Here is a 27,882-nt window from a genome sequence, read left to right as displayed (position 1 = left end):
ACCGGTACTGACCCTACACTTCCTTGAAGCATTCAAGGGAGAATCTATTCTCCCTTGAGAAGAGACGTTTAAGGAGAGGATATGATCACCCTGTATAAATATATAAATGGTCCATACAGAGAACACTCTTCCCAATTATTACCTTTGAAATCATTACAAAGAACAAGAGGGCACTCTTTGCGTCTGGAGGAAAAGAAGTTTAGGCTCCGGATAAGGAAGGGATTCTTCACTGTAAGGTCTGTGAAAATGTGGAATCGGTTCCCTCAGGAAGTAGTTTCAGCAACTACTATAGATTACTTTAGGAAAAAGCTGGATGCTTTTTTAGAAGCACAGAATATTACTGGGTATTAGGGCTTTAAAGTAAATATAACAGAGACTGTTGATCCAGGGAACATCCCATTGCCTCACAGAATCTATAAGGAGTTTTTTCCTTAAACTGTACAAGGGTTTTTATTTGCCTTCCTCTGGACCAACTATATTTTTAGGGTATTATATCTGGGATATGTTTATTTCCCTACTGGTTGAACTTGATGGACTTTTTCAACCTAACCTACTAAGTAACCATGTAATGCTCTTATTCAAGGAATAGCCCTACCCAAGCACACCCTCTCCGCTCATATAACACTTCTACTCAAGCTAGCACGAGTTACAGGCCTATAAAGCCTATATCCCTCCTAAATTATGACCTTACACCGTTTAGCAGCATTTTAGCCATACTACTCACCGCACTCTTGCAGACAATTATACACTCTGATCAGAGGGGATTCCTACTCAGTCACGAGACTCGCAACAATACAAATCATAATGTTGAGTCTGATTGACTTTGCCCAAGCCCAGAAAATCCCTGCAATTCTTTTAGCGGCAGATGCTGAGAAGGAATTTGACAGGGTGGATTGGGATTTCCTAAAACTCACCCAATTACACTTGGATTAGGACTGCCATCTAACCTTATACCTGGATATTCTCACTTTATTCCATTCTGACGGCTCAAATAAAAGTTAACGGCCACCTTTTTCAACCCTTTTCCAAAAGTAATGGCACGAGACAAAGGTGTCTACTATCCCCTCTATTGTTGATAGAATACTGAAACCATTCCTTCAGCATATCCAGAATAATCCGGACATATAAGGTACACGTGAAAAAGCAAGATCACAAAGTAGCAGCATATGCTGATTTGCTTTTTTACATCACTTCCGAGGACCACTTATTTCAGAGTTTACCACTTACTCTTCTGCTGATCAATAGTCTCACTACATATTTTCCTTTTAAATGGGCCAAGACAGCTATCTCATACTTAGGGACCCGATTACCAGCTAATCTATCACAGATTGTGACATTAAATTTTCTTCTCTTACTAAACTCACTCAGAAAAGATCTACAGCGCTGGAAACAACAGACATTTTTGTGGTTTGGTAGGTGCAATAGTTTAAAGATTAACGCTATGTCTCGTCTACTATATTTATTGCAAACACTCCCTGTTTATCTGTCTCGTTATCTTAAATATAAAAATCTGCACAAGTTTCTCTGCTTTGTCTGGGGTGGGGATAGTCAGTAAACAGAATCCTAGGCTACCCAAAACCAAAGGTATAGCCTTCATTGACCCAGTTTTATATCAAGAATCCACACACTGGGCGAGACTGATTGTGGTGTAGACATAGGAAACAAAAACCATGTGTAGAGCTGGAAGATGCAGTGTCTCTGGTTGCATTGGCTGGACCGGAGTGGTCCCCTCCTGATACTCTCACAGCGGTCACTTAACACCCTACCTTACATACTTATACTAAATACTTTAAGGCATCAAGCATGCAGACATATCTATCACCCCTGTCTTCGATTCTAGGCGATCCACAGTTCCAACCAGTAATCCATGACTCACTGCCCCTGATTCATCAAGCAAAATCGGATTATCGGTCGTGCATTCGTATTAGCGATCCGGAATCGTGCGCGATCGCGCTATTCAACAACCGGAAAAGCTCCTTCCAGCGATCGCGGATTTCAATGATGAATCAGGGGCACTGTTCCAAACCTGGAGAGAATAGGGAATATTCTGAGCTACACATTTTATTAGTGGGTCAGAATGGATGGTAACTAGGCAGGACTCGCTGCCAGTATTAGATACCTGGCTGAGACAGAAACTGTTCCATTTTCTTTGTACCATCCCTGTTCCACAATAGTTTACCAGTGCACTGTCGGAGTTGGAGTCGCTCTGTTTGGCAGAGGGACGATTGCAAGGTACGTTATCTTATGCATACCAATTGCGGTTAGCCAGGTCAACCCCATCGAAATTGCCCTTTGTTGCCAAATGGGAACGGGACCTCAAAATCATGTTCACACTTGAACAGCTGGAAAAACACCTGCACTTCAGCCATAAAGCCTCAATTAGTTACTCCTATCAAGAAATGAATTACAAAATACTCCCAAGGTGGTATAAGAGTTTTGACTGTTCTTGCGAAAACGTATATGCAGGTGGATGTGACCTGCTGGCAGGTGCAAGAGCTGCCCCGGTAGTCTACTCTACATATTCTGGGAATGTCCAGTGTTGGCTCTCTTTTGGTTTCCGGTGGTGGACAATATACAAAACCTAACTGATGTTTCCATCTATAACAGGCTGGAGTTGGCATTGCTTCATGTCTCCACTTGAAGCAAGAAGAAGTATCACAATTCTTTACTTAAACATTTGCTCAATGCCGCGAAAGCATGAATTCCAATACTTTGGAAGCAGGTCACTCTTCCGACATTGTTTTAATGGTTTACCAGAGCAAATGTTATTGTATCTATGAAGGATGTGTTCACATCATGGCATGGGAGAATACAGAAATTTAAAAAGACATGGATTCAGTACACTACCATCTTAGAAAATGTATATCTAATGCGCACAAATATTATGGAAGAATCGTAATTACTACTATACCTTCATATGCTAACGTATAGGAACCTATTTTTTGTTATTTTGTTTCAGTGTTAGGGTATTGGTTGTAACAAATACCATACCACCTGTGCACCCTTTCTCAATACCCACAAACCAGTTTAAATGAAAATGTTTGTGATTGGTTACTGTAATGTATTTTTATTGTAGTTGCTGATTTGTATAAGAATCACCAGTATATCACCAGTTTGTGTTTATTGATTACTTCTTTTTTCTGTATTCTGCACTAATTACTGAATAAATAAAGAAAAACATTTTTGATCATTATTTAAAAAAAATGTATTTACAGCAAAACAGGAGGTCTTGTATGGATTTTAAATAGGAATTCATTGTTTGATAAATGTGCCTGTGATTACACTAGAAAGCTGGCAGGCTGCCAAGATTCTGTTGACGTAGAAACTAAAAGGAAAATAACTTTAAGGGCTTGTTCATATAAACAAATAGCAGGAGATTACAGTTTGGTTGCACCACCTGTCTACTGCCAATCTATCTATACCCTATGTCACATATCAATAAATAAACAACAAGGAGCTGCACAAGATGTTAAGCAGTCAGCTGACATGTTCAGTTATGCAACCGTCTGTGTTAACAATCCCTTGGTTGAATTTCACAGTAATGCCTATAGCTAATAATGTCAAGGAGGCAAATTTTAGGACATTTTCACAATTTGTCTAAATTTAAACTTCTGAACAGTTCTATCCTTGAAAAGCCCTGAAATATTTTTTAGGTCTTAGGGAACCCCAAATAAAACCATTTTTGGGAGGTCAATAGAAAAAAATCTTTCTAAATTGGTGGCCAGTGGAAAGAGAACCAACCCCCCCCCCCACAGTAGTTGTTAAAATAACATCTTTTAGATAAACCTAAAAGCATCATTACAGTTATTTGGCTGGTTCTACCAAGTGGTCTTGGTACAGGAGTATAAGAAAATAGGGACAAAGAAGTGTACCTAAATATCTGATTCTGATAAATTTCTGAGAATTATTAAACATCTGTATCTGCAGTCTTTTAGTTTTAGCTGGTGTGGGGATGGGTTAGAACTAAAGCTGCGTACACACGTCAAATTTTTCTCGCCCGATAATGGGCCAGATATCGGGCGAGAATCTGGCGTGTGTACAGCCCAGGTCGTTCATCGTCCGTGGATCCGTCCTGGCGGATCCACGGACGATGAACGATGAGCGATCCTAATGTAAGGGAAGGGGGAGAGCGCGCAGCAGGGTGCCACTCTGTTGTTCTTCCCCTTCCCTCTCCATAGAGCAGAACGGTGCTGTATGTACAGCACTCGTTCATGCATCGTGTAGTCCTTTGTCATTGGAAAGGATGGTGAAAGATCCTTTCCAACAACAAGAATTGCACGTGTGTACGCAGCTTTAAGGTTTATCACCAGTGTCCTCACTGGGCATGTTTCTCTTTTCTATTTGTCCTCATAACCATCACTAAGGCAAATGGATGAAAAAAAAAAAACTATGCTGATGACCATCTGGAAAAATTTCCTCACTTTTAAAGTATTTCTTCTCAACTCATATTGGGTCTCCAAAACCAAAAGTTATTGAAAATCTTCCCAATACACAGACAAAAAATGCAAAGAAAAGCTCAATGCTAAAACAACTTTTTAGATAAGCACTCACTAATTGTGGTATTTTTGGGTTTGGTTGGGTTGGGTAAGCTGACACCGCTGACCTCTTTTGAGAAAACTAGATACTTGATTGTCTGGTTACTAAATGGCTTACTTTCCCCGTCTCTGACTATCAATGCAAAAAAGGGGTTCACCCCTGGTTTACACACTGGTTGCATGCCTTTTCCAGGTTAGTCACTTAAAGTACGAAATCAAACGAATATGAGGTCTACCAAGCAACTGTTGTTTACTTAACAAGATTAAAATATGCAATGAAAGCCTCAATATTTCTTACAAATCAGGTTTCCATTAACAGAAATATATTAAACATGATTTATTATACTGTCTAATTATTCTCAAGAATAAGAGGCTGGTTTTACTTACATATTCAGCTGTATCATCCAGTTCCCACTGAGTAAGGAGAGGCAAAAGGAGAGGGAAAGAAAGAATAATATGAATTGCAGAACAAGATTACCTGAGATGACCAGCGCTAACGTAAATCAAAACATTGGGTTTTAGAAGAAACAAAAGAGTGTAAAGCAAAAACTATTCTCCTTTTTCGTTACAAGCAATTATATATTCATCTTTTTTATGTTTATAGCAAAATATTGTAAATTGTTATTAATATAAAAAGTAACCAGTAAAGGTTACTGTTTAGGTGAACACTTAATCATTAAAAAGATGTCCAACTATGCATCTGGCCACACTGAAGGAATGGGATTCCTGTGTAGTCCAGGGTTAGATATCAGATGCTAAAAGTGTTGTCTGAGAAAGTGCAGATACAACTCTACATATGCACTCTCTTAAATTTTATAACATATAAAATTATAATTGACGGCCCTAACTTCCACAACTTCAGGGTTACCATGTGTATTTCAGATAACTCCTAGGAGTCTATTGAGGTAACAGCAACTAAAGTAGATTACTCTGGGTAACCACAACAAGAGAGGGCAGAGTTTTTGGCTCTTAAGGCCAGTTCTGTGGAAGACCCAATTTTGAATTTGGTTTGGAATGTGTGAGTTAGAAGTCATCCATTGGCTGCTGAGGTCAAGCTGTGTTACAAACTCTGAAAAGCATAAAGCCCTCTGTAGCAGAGGGACATAAATCAGAAGAAGGCATTTAGACTTGGCATCTCAGAAAGCTCAAGGGGAGCCTTTAATATAGATGGCCAGTTTAGTAGCTAGTGTACAACTTCATAAACCGAGCTCTCTTTTTCGCGGTCAAATAAATCGAAGAAAGAATGTTCAGTAAAAGAGTACTTTACAGATAATGTAACCTCCTCTAGGTAACTTATCCCACCCTACCTCTTGTGCGAGACAAGGTAATGTGTAATCAAGCAATTTAATAAATTGCAGTACTTTATACTTGCAGCATTTTTAAATAGATAAATGATAGTAAAATGAGCAAGTATTGCAGAATGAACTCTCATTGAACAGGGTGCAGGCTGGTGAGAATTACCAAACCCAGAAGTCAGAAAAGTCCAGTTCCTGTTAAATAAAAAAATGAAATAATAGCCACATACAAGGAATGTTCTTGATTAATAGAGGTAGCATAAGGTGTCTTAAAGTGCCTGTTTGTGGTCATGACAAATATATAACAGGTTTACTTTAAGTGAGCTTTAGGTGCCTCAGATGACACCTACAGTAGCATTTGTTCTGAACACTTACTCTATCGATCAACATTCATCAACATTTATCAAATTACCTGAGAATCAGTCAGCATAACATCTCTGATATAGGGAAGCCCCTTTGCCTCTCCATTTTCTATTTTAACATAGTGAACTTGGTAGCCACGAACTTGGCCATGTTGACGGTTTTGGATTGGAGAACGCCAAAATACTTTAATTGCGGTTGAGTTTATTACTTCCACCTCAACTTTTCTTGGTGGAGCACTGGGCACTAGAAAGAAATGGAAAAAAAAACTACGATCAATCTTTAAATATCTAGGTCTAGGTCATTTAAATATCTATTGAGCCTGGGGGTCCATTAGAGTGATTTCTCCTCACCTAACGCCCCAGTGATTATGGTTTTACTAGGCAAGTAGTGAGTATATGAATATGTATGTAATATATATTATATTATATTATATATATGGATAGTATAAAACAGTGTCACACTAGAGAGTGGCACAATAATACACTAATCCATTCCTACATGTGAAAATAATTTGAAAAAATTCTATATAAATTTCCTGAATGTTTTAATAGGAGGAGTTTTTCAACCTGCCCTCACAAAGTTTGCAGTCCACATTCACTTTACCATAGTGCAGCACGAAACTTAATGTTGTTAAACATTTCTATGAAGAGCTACACAACTGCTGAATCAGACTTTCACTTGGTGGATGAGAAGCACACATAAAAACACAATTAGATAGCTCTAAGTAAACTTTATTATTATTATAGAGTACACTATTAATATTGCAACTACAGTATATTATGGACATGTTTTAGGCAAGTTATAGTAATATTACGGGAAAAAATAACACATTATGTATTCTATCAATAACACTGTACTACATAGTTGGTTGCTGCTTCTTACAGAAGATCTATTCCTTTTCCTGTAACGTTGTCCACCAAAAACTGGCAGTTACAGGACGGGGACAAACCAATACAACAGTGGTGGTGCGTACAATTTTCAGCTTTTGATTTTAAAGCTAAACCTTTTTTTTCTAAAAGAAAAAAAACCTGTTGTCTAACTGCATCAAAAAGTGCTTGCTGGATTAACAGAAATTTAGGGAAGCAGCACCCCACAATCTAATGTTAAATCTTTTCATCTGGTGGCGTTGACATCAACAGGCTAACTCATTGTACTGTATCTGGGGAGGAGCAGTGCTGTCACCATAAGACAGGACTACAGAACACCTTTAATTTCCCTATATTCCATTATATAGAAAACGTTGTGTTGTAAATATAGTATGGGAAGTAATCAAATGAAAACATTTCTGACAAAATCAACAAGTATTTTTGAACTTATTGAACATGTACAACAAAAAGATGTCAACAGGATATTTACAAACTAAAAGAGACCAAACAAGAAAAGGGCATTGCTAGGCTTTACATTAGAGACTGCAATATATTAGTAATTTTTATTTTTTGCTTAGTTACATTTCAAGGCCCTATCACTATTAAGAAATAAACAAATCAGACAAGTATTATGAGGGTAAATAAGTCTGATCACTAAATCTACAATATAACATGAACAAGGAATTTAATTACCATCTTCATCGGTGCGAACAACAACGGGCGAGCTCTCCGGACCAGATCCCACTGCAGTATGTGCGATAACAGTGATACGATACTCAGTCCATTTTTCTAATGCTTCCAGAAGGATTTCATTGGTCTCAGGTGGAATGTCCTTAACTTCTTTTACTTCTTGGTCGTCAGAGTCCAAAGCACCGTAACGCACACTGTATCCAGCAAGAATGCCATTATGGCTTTCTGGTGGGGGTGGCTGCCAACTTACCAGTATTGTGGTAGACTTTGTGCTGACACACTTTACATCTTGAGGGGGGGCAGATGGTTCTATGGGAGGACAATTAAGGGCAGGAGGGATAGGGCAAGTAGAGAAACAAAAGATGGGAAAGATAAAATAAAAAAGGAAAAAGGAATACAACTCAAAAAAAAATTAAACAATGTGAACTGTGAGAAAGTAACTTGTGTAAAAAGAAAAAAAGGTTCCAAAATGAAATAAAAATAGGAGCAAAATTATATGAGATTCTCTATATGAGGTTCTCTGCTCTGAATATTTTGTCTTGGTGTTAAAAGGTGTATGAAAATATTTTTCATCTAACCTATAATATCTTTAAGCCTTAATTTGCTAGCCATGTAAGAGCTGTAATAATGAACCTACCCTCTGCATTTTATTATTTTAAGTTATTGAAAGAAACTGGCAATGTTGCAGTAACATTAGACCAGAAAACGAAGAAAAAAAAGCATTTAGCAGATGACTTTATTCTGACAGTTCTTTACTATGTACCTGTAGAACACAAGTTTTAAGGTGATTAAATGGGACAAAATTATTTAGAACTGATCAGTCAAGATTTTATTTGGCACTAATTGCACATAATATGCACACGGTGGGAGGACTTCAAATTTAGGATGGCAAAATTGTAAATCATATTCATTTATTTACTACAAATTCCATTGTTTGCAGTCACCTCATTGATTTTCTTGCATAGCCTTTCAGCCTTAAAGTAGAAAAATCAAATCATATCAAAAGTGGATATTTAGGACTGTAAGAAGCATCTATCAATCATGCCTGAGAAGGCATTCTTACCAGCTTTAAATGAGTCTTCTAGCAGAAATTGGTTATAAAAATAGATTGGAGACTCTGTTCTTCATAAATTTAGTCTGTTCTTACCTGTGCTTAACGTTTTCTTTATGTATATCCCTCTCATGAGTATAAGGTGCTGGTGTATCTTGCAGTCATTTTCTACATCTGTTCCAGATCCTAATAGTTAGCTCCGTATTGTTCTAGCTGTTCTAGGTTTGTGTTAGTTTTTCCGAAAATCATACTTCCTTAATTTTTAAGGTAATGGCAAGGTAATGTCCTGCCTGAATGGAGTTGTGCTTTAGTTCAACATCCTATCAAAGTTTTGTAAATCCTCTGTCCTATTTTAATCAGTCTGAGTGCTGCCTGCTTATCTGGGCATTTGTATCTCAAACTTTAAAAAACTTTGAATGCTATTCCATTAATCAAATAAAATTTGTACATTTCTATAATGGTATGTTGATATCAAAGATGATATCCTAAAGAAGATTAATGTTTTAAAGTATTCTAATTAGAGTTCTTTCTCTGCAGCAACTTTAGTTCTGCATCATCCAAAAAGATTTTGTTAGAGTGCCATTGGGCTTGATCAAAAATTTGAAGATGAGGTTTTATAGGGTTAAAGAAGGAATTTCTAAATTTGACGGCCCTTCATCAATCTATAGTCAGGTTTACTTTACAAACTAAATTCTACTCCGCTGCTCATCTGTTGAGGTGTTGTTATCCAGAAACTCAGTGGGGTAAAATGCTGTGCAGTCCTATACAGAATAAAAAGAACCCTTGGTGACAGATAATCTGTAGGCATCATTTGTACCTCATAACACCACTGTTCACTTGTGGTAGACTTATTAATACCAAACAAGACTGCCGTTTCTGGAAATTAATTGGTTCTACTACATAATAAATATAGGAGTTTGCATAGTATTACCATCAAAAGCCTAAATAAATGACTGTATGTTACTGTAGACAAGCAGGAAAAAAAATCCTGTGTTGTATTTTGTATATGTAAAAAGCTAGAAGATACTGAAGTCTGTTTCTTTTTGTGTGCGGTACATGCTTATAAGATATGGTTTAGATGAAAATTATTAACGGACTCCTGCAGCAAAATTAAATGTGATTAGTTGCTTTGGGTGGTTGCATTGTGCACAGTACCCTTTGCAACTTAACTTAGTGATCTGTATCTGATTTGAACCTAGGATTACAAGGTACTCAATCTTTGCCTCAAAGGACTATGGTTGCTTGAAATTGACTGTGATTCTAACATTATAAAAATTGTCAATGCCCTGTCTATCATAATAAACCTCAGGATGTTTTTGTAATTAAGAAACAAAAGGATAAAAAGAAATTAAAAAAATGAACATGAAAGACTTCAAGTAAAATAAATCAATAAAATTAACTAAAATTACCAGCATTTGATTTTCCCATCACCTACCTTTTTCATGAATATTTACAATAGACTGGAAATAACTGAAAGCAAGGCAGAGGCCAAACCATCCATATAGTTAGTTCAGGATTTAGGTATAAATTATTTGGCCTAATGCATAATCAAAGGAAACATTTTTCTGGTTAATTATACTAATAATTACCAATTGTGTTTATTACAGGAAAAGGTGATAAAACATCAGTCGGATTTTGTTACCTTTGGGTATTTTAGGTTTTATTACGCCCAAACCACTTTACGTTTGTTTGGCCTCCTTAATACTTGCATTAGCACTTGGTTTAATAGAATAGCATGGTTTCTTACCCAACACAGAGCACAACATTCTCACAGCTACCAAATGGCCTTACTAGTCACATTCACATGAGCACTTAAACGTGGTACTAAAATTTTGTTCAAACCTGGATTTACATGGCAGTTCAAGACAAAGATGAACTTGGCAAATCCTCAGTTCATGAACTTTCTTTAGGCCTGACAGGATGGATTGCATATAAGAAGCTTTGGGTTGTTTTACTCACCTGTTCTGCTTTTCAACAAGCAGGTTGATCTCCATGCTCCAAGAAAGACCCTTACTGAACATTTAACCCCTTAAGTACCATGAGTTGCAATTTTACAAAACAATTTTAAAAAATGCAGTATTTTACTCTAGTAATAACACTACATCAGAAAATAATTCTGTTACATTTTGAACTAAAATGGTACCTAAGTAGTTAAAATATTATGTCTTCAGAAAACAAGTAAATATACTTTACCTTTAGTTTAATGGATTTTACTTTAAACTTTGATGGTGCTAGGGACTACAATCTAGCAGATATATGAGGTACAGGAACAAACAGGAGTTTCCTGAAAGCACAATGCACAGTAAGCAAGTGTATGCATGGGAGATTGTGATAGAGGACATTGTGTTTCTACCCATGCATGTAAAGCAAAGCCCCAGTGCAGGAAACAAGAAGATGGTAAACAATACAGACAATGGACAATGGACTGTGCAGGCTTCCCTCACAACATAAAAGCTGAGAATAAAAAAATCAGAAAAAGTGAGGTAAATTGAAATAATAAAAAAGACACATTGTGGTCTGCACCAAGCCACACCAGAATTTTTCAGCCAAGAGCTATATAACAAGGAAAATGTACAAAATTCAGATGTCATTCAATAAGAAATTTCGTCATACCTTGGAAAACATAAAACTACTTCAAAATAACACACAAAATTTTGTGTTACATAGAAATCTCTTTACCAATGAAGTATGAGTTCTAGGGACCTGAAGCAGAGTGTGGGTACACTAGGCGCATTCATTTACAGTTACCTTTAATATAAAATTAGGTTAATGCTTTAAACACTCAAGGAAGAACCATAAAATTCTTGTATAGCATGTAAGGTTATGCAAGTGAAAATGCTAATAATAAACAATGATGATCTATGATCACTTGGTATTTAGAAATAAAATGTTCCTCAGAATTAAAGTTGTATCCCTGATAGCACAACAGTAATGTAAGTGATTTATTGAGATGGAAAAGACAGGACATACAGACTCGCTGCCACAGCTCATGCAGTGAAGAATTATTATAAAGGCAAAAAAATCTTTGAAAAGCTTTATTTCATTGTAATAAATGGGAAATCTGCTCCCATGGAAACTGTTAGAATAAATCCATTAAACTAAAACAACAGGTTTATACACTAAGAGGCTATTGCTTTAACTATATTCTTTAAAATCAGTATTTAGCTAACATTGTGCCAGCAAGCTGATGAGTTCTACTGTTTTGGTCAAAATAAAGCTATCAGTACTGGCTTTCAAAAAACGTGGCAGCCCTGTTAACTCGTGCTGAAAGAAAGAAACTTTTAAACAGACATGAAACAAAGTTGCAGATAAAAATAATACAAATTATTGATTTGAGTGAGAGACCATAACCAATTATATTGCATCATCACATATAGAATAAATGTATGTTTTGGTCTTGAAAATCCAGCTTTAACATGAAAAGCGGAAAGGGAAAATCAATTTATACACACTTACATATGTACAAATAAGACTATATTAACATAATAAATTTATAATTTGCTCTGGGTGGTGGGTGATGCACATATCCACCATTGGATATGTGGTCTTATTTAGGACCAATTCAAACATAATTTATGAACAATTTACAATAAAACTACACATATCAAATAACTAACAGATTGCAATGCTATAACAACATCCTATTATGTTGTTACAAACATGTACATTGCTTTTCAATAGAAAGCTATACTCAGCATACAACTCTGAATACTTTTCAGCTTCAAAACAAGTTGTAGCTTTTTTTTTTTGCCAACCTTCGACACGTTTCACAGTTACTTTTACTGCTTGTTAAAGAGGACATAGAAGCAAGTATATCAGTATCCAACATCCAACTCCTACCGGTAGATACAAATGGGGCTTCCCTGCTTGTTCTTGTGCAGGACGGAGGCTTGATAGGGGGGAGGGGGCAGTTGTCTTTTGCTGTTCTGCAACATCTTGTAACTCTTTAATGACCAAGACAAATTCTTGTTTGTTATTTCTTTTTGCATATCAAAGCACAGCTTGCTCCAGAAGTTAATGAATCTAGCCTCCATAAAGTTTTTTTTTCTTAGTTTGTGATTAAATCACAGTGAGGATTTATACAGTAACTGACACCACGCTGCCTAATATGTTGAGACAAACATCTGTCCCAATTGCATTTATTAAAATAATGTATCTGTTCCAACTTACATACAAATTCAACTTGAGAACAAACCTATAGTCCTTATCTCGTATGTAACCTGGGGACTACCTGTACAAGTTTGTAACAACATAATAGGATGTGGTTATAGTATTAGAATCTGTTAGTTGTTTGATATGTGTAGTTTTATTGTAAATTATTAAAGTGTGTTTTTATTGGTCCTAAATAGGATCCCTGTTTTTTTCTAACCATATGACAATGGTGGATATGTGTATAGTATAAAATATCAGTAAACAATATGGTAACAGTATAAAGTAATCTAGTGTGAATGTTTTTCTTTCAGGGGCTTGCGTTATTGGACCTGGTCTGTCTATTTCACAGCACTGCGCAGTGTAGCACAGTGATGGAGACATTTTGCAAGGGATTACCAGGGATTGTAAAGGCATTTTGTGCACACAAACGATTTTTATCCTTTGTGGCTACTGAAGTATATAGTAATGTTTTTGTTCCTAGAGATCAGCTTTCACCATGGTAGATTGCCAATCATAGCTCTTGGTGCTTTTGTCTATGGACAATTGTCTATTTGCCAGCATCCCTCTAGTATGGCTGCAGCTATACACTGTCCTTAGGTGCTGATATTTGCTTCAGACTGAGATCACTGTAGCTCAGACTCACACATTACTTATAAGTCATCCAGATTTTTCACAACTCACAACTATCTTTTTTTTTTTTTTGTAAAATTGGTCTGCCGCTACCCCAAACTTTAGGTTTTGTAATGATTTGAACATTACTTCTGCTTACTTCAACATATATCTGTCTACTAATACTGCCTGAAAACTTTTAGCCCTGTTTACAGATTGTAGACTGATTTGTAGACTATGCTTACTGCTGCTATACCAGACCTATGGGGCATTTAGCTGCATCTCAACAATCACCAGTATGCAAATGTGAGGGCCTAAATAACATCACAGATGAAAGTCAATAACTTCTAGCACAGACCACTCACATATTCAATACTTTATGGAGTCTATGTTTTCCTCCAAGTGACAGAACATTCACACTGGACAACAAAGACAACCTGACATGCATGTAAAATCTTTTTAAGTAAGCAGTATTATTGTGGTACTGTGTTACTATATTGATCTGCAGAAAAATGTTAAGTATTTGTAAGAGATATATATTATTGGCAAACTGAATATATTCACAGATTTAGGCTTTTGGAAAAGTTAACATTTCCCTCCATATGATGGTATACCAAACTGAAGAATTAATTGCCAGATGAACAACATGTACTACACTATGCAATTATTTAAAAAACACTAATTCAAAATGCAAAAGCTGTGTGTAAAAAATTAAGTACACCCTGATCACTTTCAAAGAAATTAGGAGAGTATGTAGCAGCCAGTTGAGGCTAACAATATACACTTAATTAATCATCAGCAAGTGTGACTACCTTTAAAAAAAAAGCAAAAACGTTGCTGGTCTCAGAGGATATTTAGGTGTGTTAACACAACACCAAGGAATAATAATCAGTAATGACTTTAAATAAGCAATTGTTGTTGCCCATTAATCTAGAATGAGTTATATAGCCATTTCCAAACAATCTGAGGTCTATCATTCCACATTGTATACCAAAGTATTCTCAAAGAGTCAAATGCAAGGCCACCTGTATGACAGCTGAAGCTTGGCTGAAATTAGATTATGCAACAGGATATTGAGACCAAGCACTCAATGAACAAACCTCAATGAATTAAATCAAAGAAAAGGTTACATTTCTTCCAAATGATGTATGAGACTGGTAAAAACACAAAGAAAAGGTCTATTTCACATTATTATTATTAATAAACAGGATTTATATAGCGCCAACATATTACGTAGCGCTGTACATTAAATAGGGGTAGCAAATGACAGACAGTTAAACAGTGACACAGGAGGAGAAGAGGACCCTGCCTTGAGGATCTTACAATCTAGGAGCTTACAATTACTGCTGCTAAAAGTGGTTTTACAGGCTATTGAATCATGGGTTGTACTTAGTTTTTCACTTAACACTTCTCCATTTTGGCTCTATATGTTTCCTTATCTTTGCTGACTTTAAAGCTACGTACACAAGTACAACGCTTCTCGCCCGATAATCGGCTCAGGTTCGATATCGAGTGAGAATCTGGCGTGTGTACAGCGCCAGTCTTCCATTGTCGGAACGACCATCCTGGCAGATCCACAGACGATGGACGACTAACGATCTTAATGCAAATGAAGGGGCAGGGTGCCGCTCCATCGCTATCCCCCTCTCCTCTGAATAGAGCAGAACAGTACTGTATGTACAGCACTCGTTCATGCATTGTGCAGTGCTAGTCGTTGGAAAGGATCTTGAAAGAGTGAACATCTGCCTTTTCTATGGCAATCAATTCCTCCTGCTTTTTTGTCTCACATGGGCACATGTCTGCCTGACATTTGCCTTTTTATCTATAGCTACAATTCTGCACTAATTTAGGACACTTTTACCACTTAAAGTCTTGATCCTCTACCTGAAAACTGCTAACTTTTGTCTGGTTCCTGGACACCAAAGACCCTTAACCCATGAAGGCATTCTCTACCTTTTCCCAATGTAAGAAATGGCCAGTCTATTTATATTTTAATATTCAAAACCCCTAAGACACCAGAATATGGTGCAAGCACATACATCTTCCCTTAAAAGCGTCTGCTATTAACAAAGTGCTTTGAAACTAAAGTCATAAAATCAGAACAACTGGCTGACCCCAACAGTCACATCACATATGTAGGTTAATCAGGGATTTTATCTCATTCATTGCTAAATAAATTTAAACACCATGTACTTTCAGTCAGAAGGATTCAAATGATATTTGAATTTGGAGACTTGCTTTCACACAATAGTGTGGCATTCTATCTCTCCTCAATGCTTGAGTGTAAGGGGAGTGGTGTTGGTTATGTCACAGAGGTGTATTTACTTTGCCAGTTAGATGCTGTTAAATGTCACCAGCTGTAAGCATATATGTTTAGCTCTTCTTCATTTTCACTGTATCTGTTAGTAGCATACTGGGAACAATATGTACATATACACTTCAGTGAAAATAGAGAATTTCATACTGGTGTGTAAAATCAAATTTCGATGTTATAATTGAGGGGATTTAAGCATTATAACCATATTAACCATTTTAAACTAAACAATATAACATTTCAATTGAAAACACAATAAAGGTCATTAGGTCAAAATCATTAGGTTTTTACAGTTAACAGCTTTATGACCTGGACCTGTGAATGTCTAATATGCAATGCTGTGATAGTCTTGTTTGTTAACTAAAAGTTACTGTAAACACTTTAAAAACAAAATCAGTATGAACAAATATAATCGGTTGTAGTTATATACCTGCATAGTAGATACATTTAATGCATTAAAAAAGATGAAAAAAATACACCAATGACAAATAACTGCAAATGCAGTTACAGGGATTAGAGTGTTAGCAGTGCGATTAATAATGCATTTTTGAATTGCAATGAACACAGTTCTAGTACACAAAGTTCCTGCTGATATAAAAAGAATAAAAATGATATAATATACTTACTAGATTGCATTGTTCTCTCTTTAACATCTGACGTCCAAGCACCCTGGCCTTGCAGAGACCTAGCTGCTAGGCGAAAAATATATTCTGTATTTGGCTTTAAACCTTCCACTAAATATGATGTTGTTGGGTCAAAGGCTTTTTTGATCTGTGAAAAATATATTATTAGTTGATTAAAGTTCTTTCTCGTAAACTAAATAGGAGGTAACATTTTTCACTGACTAAACAATAACTATTTTTTTAATAATGTTTCTTCTTTTAAAACAATGCAAAGTATTTAAAAGGAGTCAAAAGTACATTTTTAAATCAACAGCATGACTGCATATGCATACAAAGTGTGTGGACTGAATTCACCATCCACAATTTGTTTGCATACTTTTAGTGAAGCATCTACAGTTTAAAATATGGCTGAACCCCCTCTCTTTTTTTCAACGTTTTGTCTTTTTTATATGCTCCCTTGACTTTCCTGTTGCTAGTTATACTCTCAGGTCCTACTCTAGCCCAGTTGGTGATTCATCCTCAGAATTTACAAATGTATTTATTGCTTAGCTTTCCTCAGGTGATTTGCTTGCTTTGAGCACGGACTTGATACCACTGTACAGGATGTTTACTTTTTTTTTTTACCTGTGTTTTCTTTTTCATAGCTCAATGTTGTTTGTATATGTCCTTTATGTTTGAAAAATCTGAATAAAAAAACAATTTAAAAAAAATGGCAGAACTCCAAACAGGTCAAGTGAATTTTATTTTTTAAAGAAAAAGCACACTGCCAACATTAGAATAACCATACATAACTGGCAAGTCTACTTACTAAAGTGTCAGTAAATCTAGTTCACTGTATAGATTATTTCTGGATGACAGGCTCCCAATGATAACCATCTATTTGTGTGTGCAGTTTGTTGTTTTTAAAGTGTTGCAATACTGAAAAAATACCTGCCAGCCTTGATTATAATTTTGCATTGGCAACAGTATTGCCACCCACCTAAATAAAGCAGAAAAAAAACTTGATACAAAAAAAATTAGAAAAACAAAGTTTAAAGTAAAAAGTATTGGCAGAAGCTTAGCCATGATCACACATAAGACCATGCACAGAAGTGTACAAAGATATTAATCATGAATGAAAAAAAAACAAAACAAAATATTTTCCTAGTTATTAGATTGCTGCAATATATGGTTGTGTTTAGCTAGATTGTTCACAAAAAGTATATCCTTCCCATTTCAATTTATCATGCTGCGTCCTCGTATAGCTTGGGTGGGAGGGGAAAAAAGAGCTTTGAGGTGGTTTCTATGAAGGTTAAAATATTTGCATGTCAAGTAAGCAAGTACCCTAGTCTTTAATAATTTTCATAAAAATATGCTCATGCAGACCAGACATAAATAAAACATGAATCGTTGTCATCAGCACCTGTACTTGTGTTTACAGAGAAACACAATCCAAAAATGTAGAATGTTTTGTTTAGATCCTTTAAAGTGGAAATCAATCCATTGGCGGAGCTCAGGGTTTTGCCATAATGGGCACTTAGTGTATGTGGTACAAATGTTTGGTGTTGCAAAGCAACACCTTCCATACACCCAAGAACTGTCTGTAGGACTGTCAACAGAACCATGTAATATCCAAGACAGGGATAAGGATAGATCAACACACTGTTGTATAAAGGCAGATTCTTGGGCATCATAGAGTAAAAAGCATGAAAGTCCACAATATTCCTCTCAACATGATTTTGTCACTGAAAAAGCATTAAGAGTGAAAGGCTAAAACTAATTTACCATATAGGTAAAGTGAGAACTTACAACAAATGGACAGCAGCAAGTCTGGTTGTCCAAACCCTAGTTTCCTAAAATTAGAAATTAGAGACCCCACTGATCCTGAGACTTGCCCGAGACCAAAAAGGGGGAAGCAGAGGTCTCCACAAACAAGGGAGGTTTAAAACTCCAATTAAGAACAGGACAAGAAGAATAGCACATTGAAGAATACTATAAGGCCTGGGAATCATATTCCACAAAGTTCAAGCTTTCATCAATGCCCAGCTGCGGAAAGGAAATCCCCAAATCATCCTGAGGAAGAACCAGGCGAACATGAATTGATCTTGTAGTAATCAGTAACAAAGGATCACAAACACCACTCTGATTAGACTGAACCAAACCGTGTATAATCAAAACAGGAGGAGAAACCTCCTTCTCCAATATATTACAATCAGTAGAGTACCTGTGACGCACATTAGAGCAGGACGAAAAGTGAAACACCAAGGAAATACCAGCATCTGTTAGGGAAAAAGAGTAATACTCAAAGAGTAACATTCCTGGAGGGGAATCCAACAATGCTGCATTTACAATTTCAGCCTCTAACCTGGGCACCATCTGAGACTTTAGGGTGTATCCGTCCTATAGTTACGACAAATTTTAATGCAAAACTTTCCCAGAATAGTAAGGAGTTGCATGTTTTAAAGTAATTATCACCAACCACAGGAACCACTGACTTGATCCACAACAGAAGAAAGCGGATTATGGGCCTGTGATTACACAGGATGGATACAACTGTCTATATGAAAAGAAATATAACTAGAGAAAATCCACTAGTTTTCAGTTACTCTTAGAAACCTGTGGGATAGAATTTTTTTAAAAGGCCATTTGCAAAAATCCCATCCACAGAACCAAAAAGATCTAGGGAGAGAAGACACAAGATAGGTTTAACCCTACAACAACATATTCTGCACCCAAAAGGTGTAATAACACAGAGAAACAAGTATCAGAACCAACCCAAATCCATCACAGTTTCTCCACCAGTGTGTTGGATTGAATAAACCACCTTGGAACCCCCAAAGAGGATGGGTGACCTTGCCCCTTGTGGTGATGATTCATGTGTCATGTGTAGGAGAATAACGTAAGGAGAGTAAATATTAGGAATTCTCTGGATTCTCTTAATTATCTTCCACTGAGGATGTGGTGTACCCAGCCTGCCAGTGGCAAAATTATTTCAGAGCTGACCCTAAAAGCCTAAATGGGACAAGATCCAGAGATCAGTGCCATAGCCATTGAATTTTAAACATGCACATTGAACACAAAAGCCATATAATAAATCAGATGAGAAGTCCCAAAAAAAACATCAACAATAAGCTGTTTGGTCTTAAGATTTGATAATTCCAAAGGACAATGAGAGAACGTTCTGGGAGATTTCTGAAAAGGTACTCAATCTAAATTGCAATAGTCTATATCTCACAATTACAATAAAAAGAAATCCAATGTCACTATGACCAATGGGAGATTTAAAACAGAATCTGCTGGAAGAAGAAATTGACCAATGATTAGAAACTTTGGGGTCTGCATAAAACAAAGCTAAACACCCCATTGGGCTTTGTTGGGTCATGTAAAAAGCCTCAGCAAGCCAAGCCAGTGACTCAATTACATTTAAAGCTACAGCAGTGTCTGAAGATTTTCCCACAGTGTCATAACCCTCAGAAAGAAATGGAATGCTAGTGTTGTAACCATCAGGAGAGTGTGAGCCAGGGTGACAGCAGAAATTCCCCTTCGGTGTCATGGAGCAGACATATTGTGACTGCATTCAGGTAGAGAAGCAAAGTTCAGGGTGCAAGCCAAGGCCTTTTATACTCTCAACAACCTTTGCCAGTTGGCAGCAGATGAGTCAAATGGCTAGAGATGATTGTATGACAGTAGGTGGCCAATAGAAATGGGCCTAATAATAGAGTTGTTTGTGGTTTTGCAGGGTAAGAGCAGTGTGGCTTTCTTAATGCTAAATGGCTAAAGCAATAAGGTGTTGTTGAAATACTACACCTAGGGGATGACAATGGTGCTAAATCCCTCAGCTTTACTCCTTCTGGAATATGAGGAGGGCAGAGGAACAGCAAAAGGTCCCAAATGATCTCAAAGGCAGTGTTAGTGGCTCTGGACCTGAAAAATGCTTCATGATCAAGCCAGGTCTAAACACTGTCCCAGTACTATCCCAGTACTTAAGAGCAATTTAGGTGTCCAGCGGTGCAATGTTCTTACGTCTAAATTATGGTTGCCCAAATAACTGCAAAAATTAATAAAAAAGCTGGCCAACAAGACGTTCATCCTCCTGTAAAAATTCAAGCCAAAAAATTAGGGCATGCTGGTAGTAGGTGGTGTTAACCTGGGTTGACCTACAAATGTTAGCATCCTCTGGGAGGCAGCAGTAAGGCTACGTTCAGCCCTGCAGTAAGAAAAAATAAATATATGGGTCCGTCATGGAACATAGCCAGATCTCTGAGACTCACTGGACCCTGCAAAGTTATTGTCAAAAAACAAAAGTTCTGGTTAAAACAAGAATAATAAAGTAGTGTCATTATTACTATGGACTTATTTAACCTTTTTATGGAATGGGTAAGGGGTTCACCTGTACCCATTCCCCAGGGTGTGCGGGCAGACATCTGGGGGAGCCCTAAATAATGAGGACTTCCATATTTCCAAATCAGCCCCTCTTCTATAGACCCCACAACACTGGTCAGGTTGTGGGGAAGAGGCTCTTGCCAACCTTTGGGGTGGGTGGCTATACACTCTTCTTTTTCATTAATGAACTGACCTATTTGGTGCAATGTTACCTGTTTTTTACAAGCGTTTTTAAACTGCAAAAACTGCTTTTAAGCCTAAAACTTAAAGTTAGAAAACATTGTTTTCTGTGTTAAAAATTTGGGGGCTTTCCTCTTTTTTGCAGTATGTTTCTTGTTTTCCCGCATTTCCACTCTGTTAAAGTGAAGAATGTATTAAAGAGAAAATAAATTTACATATAATAAAGGTCATGATTGACCAAATTAGGCAGGAATATCAGTATGCTATGTAATAGAGCATTTTCAGTTAATCTGTTTGGAGTAAAGCCACGAACCACCCTTTGCTGTTGGTGGCATGTAAATGCTGCTCAATGAGGTGAGAAGACTATTCAATTTGTCATTTTAGTAAAGTGCTTAGTGCACAGCTACTCGCAAAAACGGTAAGAAAACTTTCACACAGGATAGGTTCATTTTTTTACCCCCAAATATAATTATCTAGTTTTTGCTCCCAAGGCCCACAAAATTTTGTTAAATTCTTTGTAAACTAATACATTTTTAGCTTAGTTGTAATTTTTAAAGATCCCATGGTAAAATGTAATGTTCTGTAAGAGACTGTTGAATAGTATGTTTTTATTAACATTTTTAAATAATGTAGTTATTAAATAAGTGTGGATATTTTTTTTAATATTAACTACTTGTTAAAAAAAAACATTGCCAAGGGAAGTACTAGGATCTCTAAAATAGGGAGTACATAAAAACAAGTATAACATTTACACATTACTTTGATACCTCAAGATATGCTTTCAATATACTTAATGTGAAAAAATATACTGACGCTAGGTCCACTTGAGCACTTTTTGTCAATACTAATTATTCCAATTTAGTGATAATGTGACATTTTTATCATCTCTAATTAATAGCTTATCATATATATCTATTGTACACCATGCACTTTTTCTAAATTCAGCACTTGTTATACCTAGAGCCATGCTCTATGCAAGAGTTTTTTTATGCATTCTCTACCTACCTCGGGCCCTTTCTCTCCTTCTTTATAAATGACTTCATACTTCACAATACTGTCCTGGCGTGGAGGACTCCAGGTGAGACTAATGCTGGTTTCTGATTTGGCTTCAGCTCTGAAATTCATTGGCTGTCCAGGGACTACATAGTATTAATTGAAAAAAACAAAACAAAAAAACACACAATCAAATCATTTTGTGATTTACCCATTTTAGTCTTTTAGTTTTTATGGCTGTGTTGGGTGTCTCCTTTAACGTTATGTACTGCTGATAATGTTGCAAGAACAGAGTGCAAATTTTTCCAACAGAAAAAAACATTTAGATCCTAACTCTTCACTCATCACTCTTCCCAGAGCGGAAAAAAATTGTCATGTTGGAGATGCACAGAAGTAATATTGTCTAAATATTAGTAAGCATGCTCACATTTTAAAAGTGCAGTATGAAAAATACATTGCAATTCATTGCTTCTGACTGATAATAAAACATTTTGCATTGTAGCTAGCAGTATTTGCTAAAACACACTAATCTAGAAATCAATGCATAAAGAATCACTTCCAGGGATTCCCCTAGGACCAGTGCTGATGGACTTTTGTTTGCTTTAATTGAGTTTCCTTTCTTGTACAAATATATATAATTGGAAAACCCACTTAAAGCAGGTTTAGAGGAGGTAAACTACAGGTCAAATGCACATAAAAATGATTTTCAAAAGAGCTCAGAAGTTCCTTTATTGCAGAAGGGACAGGCAATGTCCCTTCCACAACAAAATAACTTTTTGTGCCTGTTCACAATTTTATGAACATACACCCGTCCCCAATTCAGTCCAGCTTCTGATCTTTGGCTGATATTTTTCTGATCTTGATTTGCTGGGCAGAGATGGCATAACTTCCACTCATGCACAGGGGTGCATTTAGTCCCATCACCCCCAGGGGCAGATCCCAGCCATCTCCTTTTTTTTTTTTTTTTTAAAGAAGATAGCAATCAGGCAGGTAAGTTTGTTTTTCACAGAAGAGATAACCATACTTATTGATGCGGGCTGCTGTGTGCCATAATATACACTCACACTGACATACATTTGGATGCATTTTCATTAATTTCAGAATAAAATGTATCAAAGAAAAATGCAAAGCATTAAAACACTATGAAATCCCATTTGGGGGATACTTGCTATTTGTATCTGATCCTTTACAATATACAGCTAACATAAGTATGTGTTAAAACGTGAAAGAAAACAAAAATAAAAATTTATTTTGCAACTTCCAGAGTTTACCTTTAAATAAAGTATACTGTTACTGGTATTCAGAAAAAGCCACTTACCACCTTGTTGAGTTTTCACTTGAATGGGATCAGAGAGTGGACCATCACCTACAGATGTAAAAGCCAAGACTCTGACAGTATAGGTTTCATGTTCCAGTAAATTTCCTATAGTGGTTAAAAGGGTATGATCCACATTATATTTTAACCAGTTGCTGACTGGTTGGTCAGGTTCCATAGTATAGTAAACACGATATCCTCTTATTTGTCCATTTGGTTCCACAGGTTCTTCCCACTGAATTATCATTGTAGTAGAGGTAAGCATTCGAGCCTGTACATTTCGAGGGGCACTAGCAGGAGCCTGCTCTCCAGTGCGTGTCACTACAGGTTCACTAGGGGGTCCTTGGCCAATAGAGTTAACTGCTGATACCCATATTTCATATTCAGAGTTAGGACTGAGTCCACCAATGCTGTATCTTGTAGTTGTGATATCCTCCTTGATTTGATATGGCCCATCCTGTGTTTTAGACTTGTATTCTATAACATAGTAGGACACAGGATCAGGATTGCCAGAGTCCCATGTGATTGTTATACTTGTAGCTGTGGTCTCTGTAACCACAGGAGTCCCAGGCGCTTTAGGAAGGGCTGAAAAGTGGGTAAACAAAAGAAATAAGTTGAGCAAGCATTTGTTAGGTTGAAAAAGAAATGAAAAAAAAAAAACAAAACAGGTGTATCAAGCTCAAAGAAAATTCTAAGAATACTGAAAGGGATTTCTTATCAAATGTGTGCAGCAAAATAGGCTAATGTAGCTTTGCACTAATACATTTTATTTCTACAAGACTTCGCAGCTATATAGAAGTTATTTTTTGTAATATGAGAATAATCTATTCTAGAATTGTTTGTTTCCGGGTCCATGTCTTTAAAAAAAAGATCAAAATAAAAAAAAAGATCAAATTTTTGAAAGGTAAAAAAATTATGCCCTGGACCTAGACTTTCCTATTGGCCACTGAGGTGCCATAGCAAATGGCCAATAGGAATAAATGTGGAAAGAGGGCAGTAGTAAGCTCTCACACTAGAAGTGTTGGAAAATCAGCGGTATCTGCCTGAACGTAAAGTATGGTAAACATGCATGTAATGTTATTTTGATAGAGTTTCCTTAGGGCTTCCTTAGACCTATGTAAATGTTCCCATGCAACAACTAAATTGAATAAATTGACATATAAAACTCATTGGAAAATCAAAACCTTTTAACATCTAAAAAATCTTAATAAAGCCTACAGGTGTCCACTCAGTTTTACAAATAATCATTACACAGTTGGAACAAATGGCTTCAAATGGTGTGACTATTCAAGTAGTAGTGAAGTTCTGGTATTTAAAGCTAAATGACAGAGGAAGGAATAAGCACCAGAAAGGGCACAGCTTATGCTTAAGTAAGGAAGAAGTCAAAAGCCCATATACAGAATCTCTCACTTTTTTTTGCTCGAAATGACCATAAAATATGTGTGTTATCAGTCACCACAGGGGATCTACAAAGATGACAGGCCACACCACATGCCATGAATCTATGTCAAGCTCAAAACTTTATTGGACCAACCAAGCTGAGCACAGAACAAGTACACGATGGATTTCAGACTCTATGACCAAGCTTCACTGTTCTGTGACCACCTTGTTTTACCTTACACCAATAAAGTTTTGAGGCTGATATAGACTTGTCATGTGCAACCTGTCCTTTGTATCTGGATTTGGGAAACTGCCAGGATCCAGAAATACGAATAAATTAACTTTTAATACATTTTTGTAAATTTTATACACACATTTACAGTACCTGTCCACAGCTTAATAAAGAAAGCAATACTCACATTTAACAGTGATCTGAGCCACAGACTCAATAACCCCAAGACTTGACATAGCAACACAAGTGTAGTTAGCAGACTCTTTGACGTTGGTAAGCTCCAGAACATTGCGCCCCACAGGCATGTCATCTTCTGGGGTTAAATCTTCAGCGCCCATCATCCATTTCACATATGGCATGGGTGAACCAACCGCAACACAAGTTATATTTACATTACCCCCGGGCATAATTTCATGGCTCATAGGCAAAATGGAGAAACGTGGAGCTACGCGGCGAACTGCAGATAAAATTAACAAGAATAAATAAAAAGATTGAATATCAAAGAAAACACATATTATAAAATAAAAATAGAAATAGGTATATGTAAACACTGTAAAAAAAAAAAATAAAAACTTACTACACAAACAAAAAGTGATAATAGAGAAACATGAAGCCATTATTCATACCAGAAGGGTTCCATATATCAGGAGTACACCCATCACAGCACATATAATACACAAAAATTTATTAGGAATTTCTCATCTTTATTAACAGGTATGGGGTTTGACAGCTGTATCTAAGTGACCAAATGTATCCATATCTATTACTTTAAAATCCCCCATCAACAATGAATATTTTTTTATTTAAATATTTTTCAAAATAAAGTTTTGACTAGAGATTTCAGGTCAGTTTGACTTGGCTCATACTATATCTTTTGATATTCACAAAACTGCCAAATCATTTATAGTAATAATATATGAGAATGGTAACATATTTTGGTATACCACATACCAGCAGCAGAAATGAGAAACTCTAATGAAATTTTTGTGGTTTTGGGGTGTAAAAACCCTAACAAAGCCTCTTTAGAATCTGACACGGTTTCATCGATAAATGCAGCTTTCAGAAACACAATCATCATGCAAAAGAAGGTACTTTATAAAAAAGGAAAAAAAAATAAACAAAAAAAAAACAAACAAAAACAAAAAAAGGAAACGACAAAAAGGGAAGGGAGGGAAAGACAGAAAATGCAAAGGAGTATAACAAAAGGGCAGCTAGCAAATGCCCGCAATAATAGTGGATGTAGAAAAAGGCATCAGGGAATTAGGGGCAGGGAACCCACTTAGTGCTTTAAGCTATAGCATATGTGACAATGTGTTTCAATACATGTAGTCCTACAGCCTTTGTGAAAAATAAAAGAGGTTATTTATTATAAAACAAAGTGATGAATTAACTTTGACAGTAACAGTGACATGTTCTGTGCATCCCCCTTGCTGATAGGTGGATGCAGTTTTCAGACCTCGCAAGTTAGAACATGGATTGAAGGGTTGAGGAAGCCCCTTTTTTGTGACTCTGTTCCTAGTTATAATTTTTTTAATTTTATAAAAATATTTTTTTTTGGATTAGCCTATGAATTTGCTTCAACTACATAAATAAAATGTTATTTGTTACAAACAAAAAGCATTGGTTTAAAAATGTGTTATAAAATAAATGTAATCCATACATATTTTTATAAAATTTGAAAGTTAAAATGTAAGATCAATCAATGATTAGAAATAGGCTATATTAATAATGATGACTGCAAACAAAAATAGGGATACTAGGAAAAGCTAATAATTTTTTGGTACTTCCATAATCCAAAACACAGAGTCACAGAGGCCCCACCAAATCCTCAGGCACACCCAACATACAATGAAAAAAAAGTGAAGTATAAAAAAAAAAAAAGAAAAAAAAAAGAAAAGAAAGACAAAAAAGCATGCAAAGTATAGGAGTAGTAGAGTATGCAGTACAGAGTGGTGCAAGTCTTCAGATGGGGCCAACATATACCTGAGTGCAGAGAGTACAAATGAGAGAAAAGCTGACATAATCTGGTCAGCAAACGCAATTGAAGACAAACAGCAGCATGTTATGCATACACTGTATTGTCAAGAAAGCCAAACAATACAAGATCCCAATCAAAAGAGAGTTTGAAAATATTAACTGAATCCAAATATAAAATATCGGAGTTTGAAGAGGAGTTGAAAATGACAGTACTTTAGATGTTGCTATTCTATATTTGTAAAAAAAGAATGTAAAGCACTCACGGAGCATAAATATTACCTATTCAGCTCAACACAATCTATAATTCAAACACTAAAGTATATGGAAAGCTGAACCATTTTTCTTTTGTTTTTGATAGACAAGAAATTCTTAAAACCCCAGTTTTTAAGAGCAGGATAACAAGTGTGAGAAAATCCGAATTTTTACAACTTAAGTATAAGAAAGTAAAGTAAACTCGACCATTAGGTACACTTGTTTTTGTTCCAAAGACAAACCAGTGAGAGGATATCCTCTCTTGCACAATTGTTAAAAGACTAGAAATTATTTCTCCCCAACCAAACACAGCAAAAAAAAAACTAATAGAAATAAAAAAAAAAAAAAACATAAAACAATGCCTAAAAATACTTTAAAGGGGTAGGGCTCGCTGTTTTGGGGTAAATTTTAAACTAGTACATAACTAGACTATTTTTTTTAAAATGTAGTCTCATTTACAGTATTTTTTTGCACAATGCACTTTGTACACTTACCTGTCTTCACTGTTTGGCTGTTGCCTGAACAGGTAATTAGCACTGTGATCATAGTGTAACACTTAAAAAATTGGAAGGGAGCATATGCAAACAGTACAATTACTTACCTACCTGCTTTAAATGAACTTTATTCTGTCAAAAAACTTAATTAAGAACTGTTACATTCTAATACGCCTAAATCACATGTCTACAGTTTGTA

At 36.2% G+C, this 27,882-nt stretch overlaps 1 protein-coding gene across 14 annotated transcripts in view; it reads right to left on the bottom strand.

The window, feature by feature from the left end:
- Positions 1-27,882, bottom strand: part of PTPRS (protein tyrosine phosphatase receptor type S) — a 216,383-nt gene that overhangs the window by 86,201 nt on the left and 102,300 nt on the right. For 6 of the 14 annotated variants that reach the window (XM_072405081.1, XM_072405082.1, XM_072405086.1 and 3 more), the window contains 7 exons: positions 25,148-25,417; positions 23,352-23,933; positions 22,046-22,179; positions 16,502-16,646; positions 7,753-8,058; positions 6,243-6,436; positions 4,923-4,949 (listed from right to left, as the gene is read on the bottom strand). In XM_072405081.1, coding sequence (XP_072261182.1) covers positions 4,923-4,949; positions 6,243-6,436; positions 7,753-8,058; positions 16,502-16,646; positions 22,046-22,179; positions 23,352-23,933; positions 25,148-25,417 — 1,658 coding nt within the window. The remainder of the gene's footprint in view (positions 1-4,922; positions 4,950-6,242; positions 6,437-7,752; positions 8,059-16,501; positions 16,647-22,045; positions 22,180-23,351; positions 23,934-25,147; positions 25,418-27,882) is intronic. The other 8 variants (XM_072405088.1, XM_072405095.1, XM_072405089.1 and 5 more) reach the window with 2 other exon arrangements.

Source organism: Pyxicephalus adspersus, chromosome 3 (genome assembly GCF_032062135.1).
Source record: "Pyxicephalus adspersus chromosome 3, UCB_Pads_2.0, whole genome shotgun sequence".
In the NCBI taxonomy this organism is placed as follows: domain Eukaryota; kingdom Metazoa; phylum Chordata; class Amphibia; order Anura; family Pyxicephalidae; genus Pyxicephalus; species Pyxicephalus adspersus.
The sequence above is the reverse complement of the archived record's forward strand: the minus strand, read 5'-3'. Positions and strand labels throughout refer to the sequence as shown.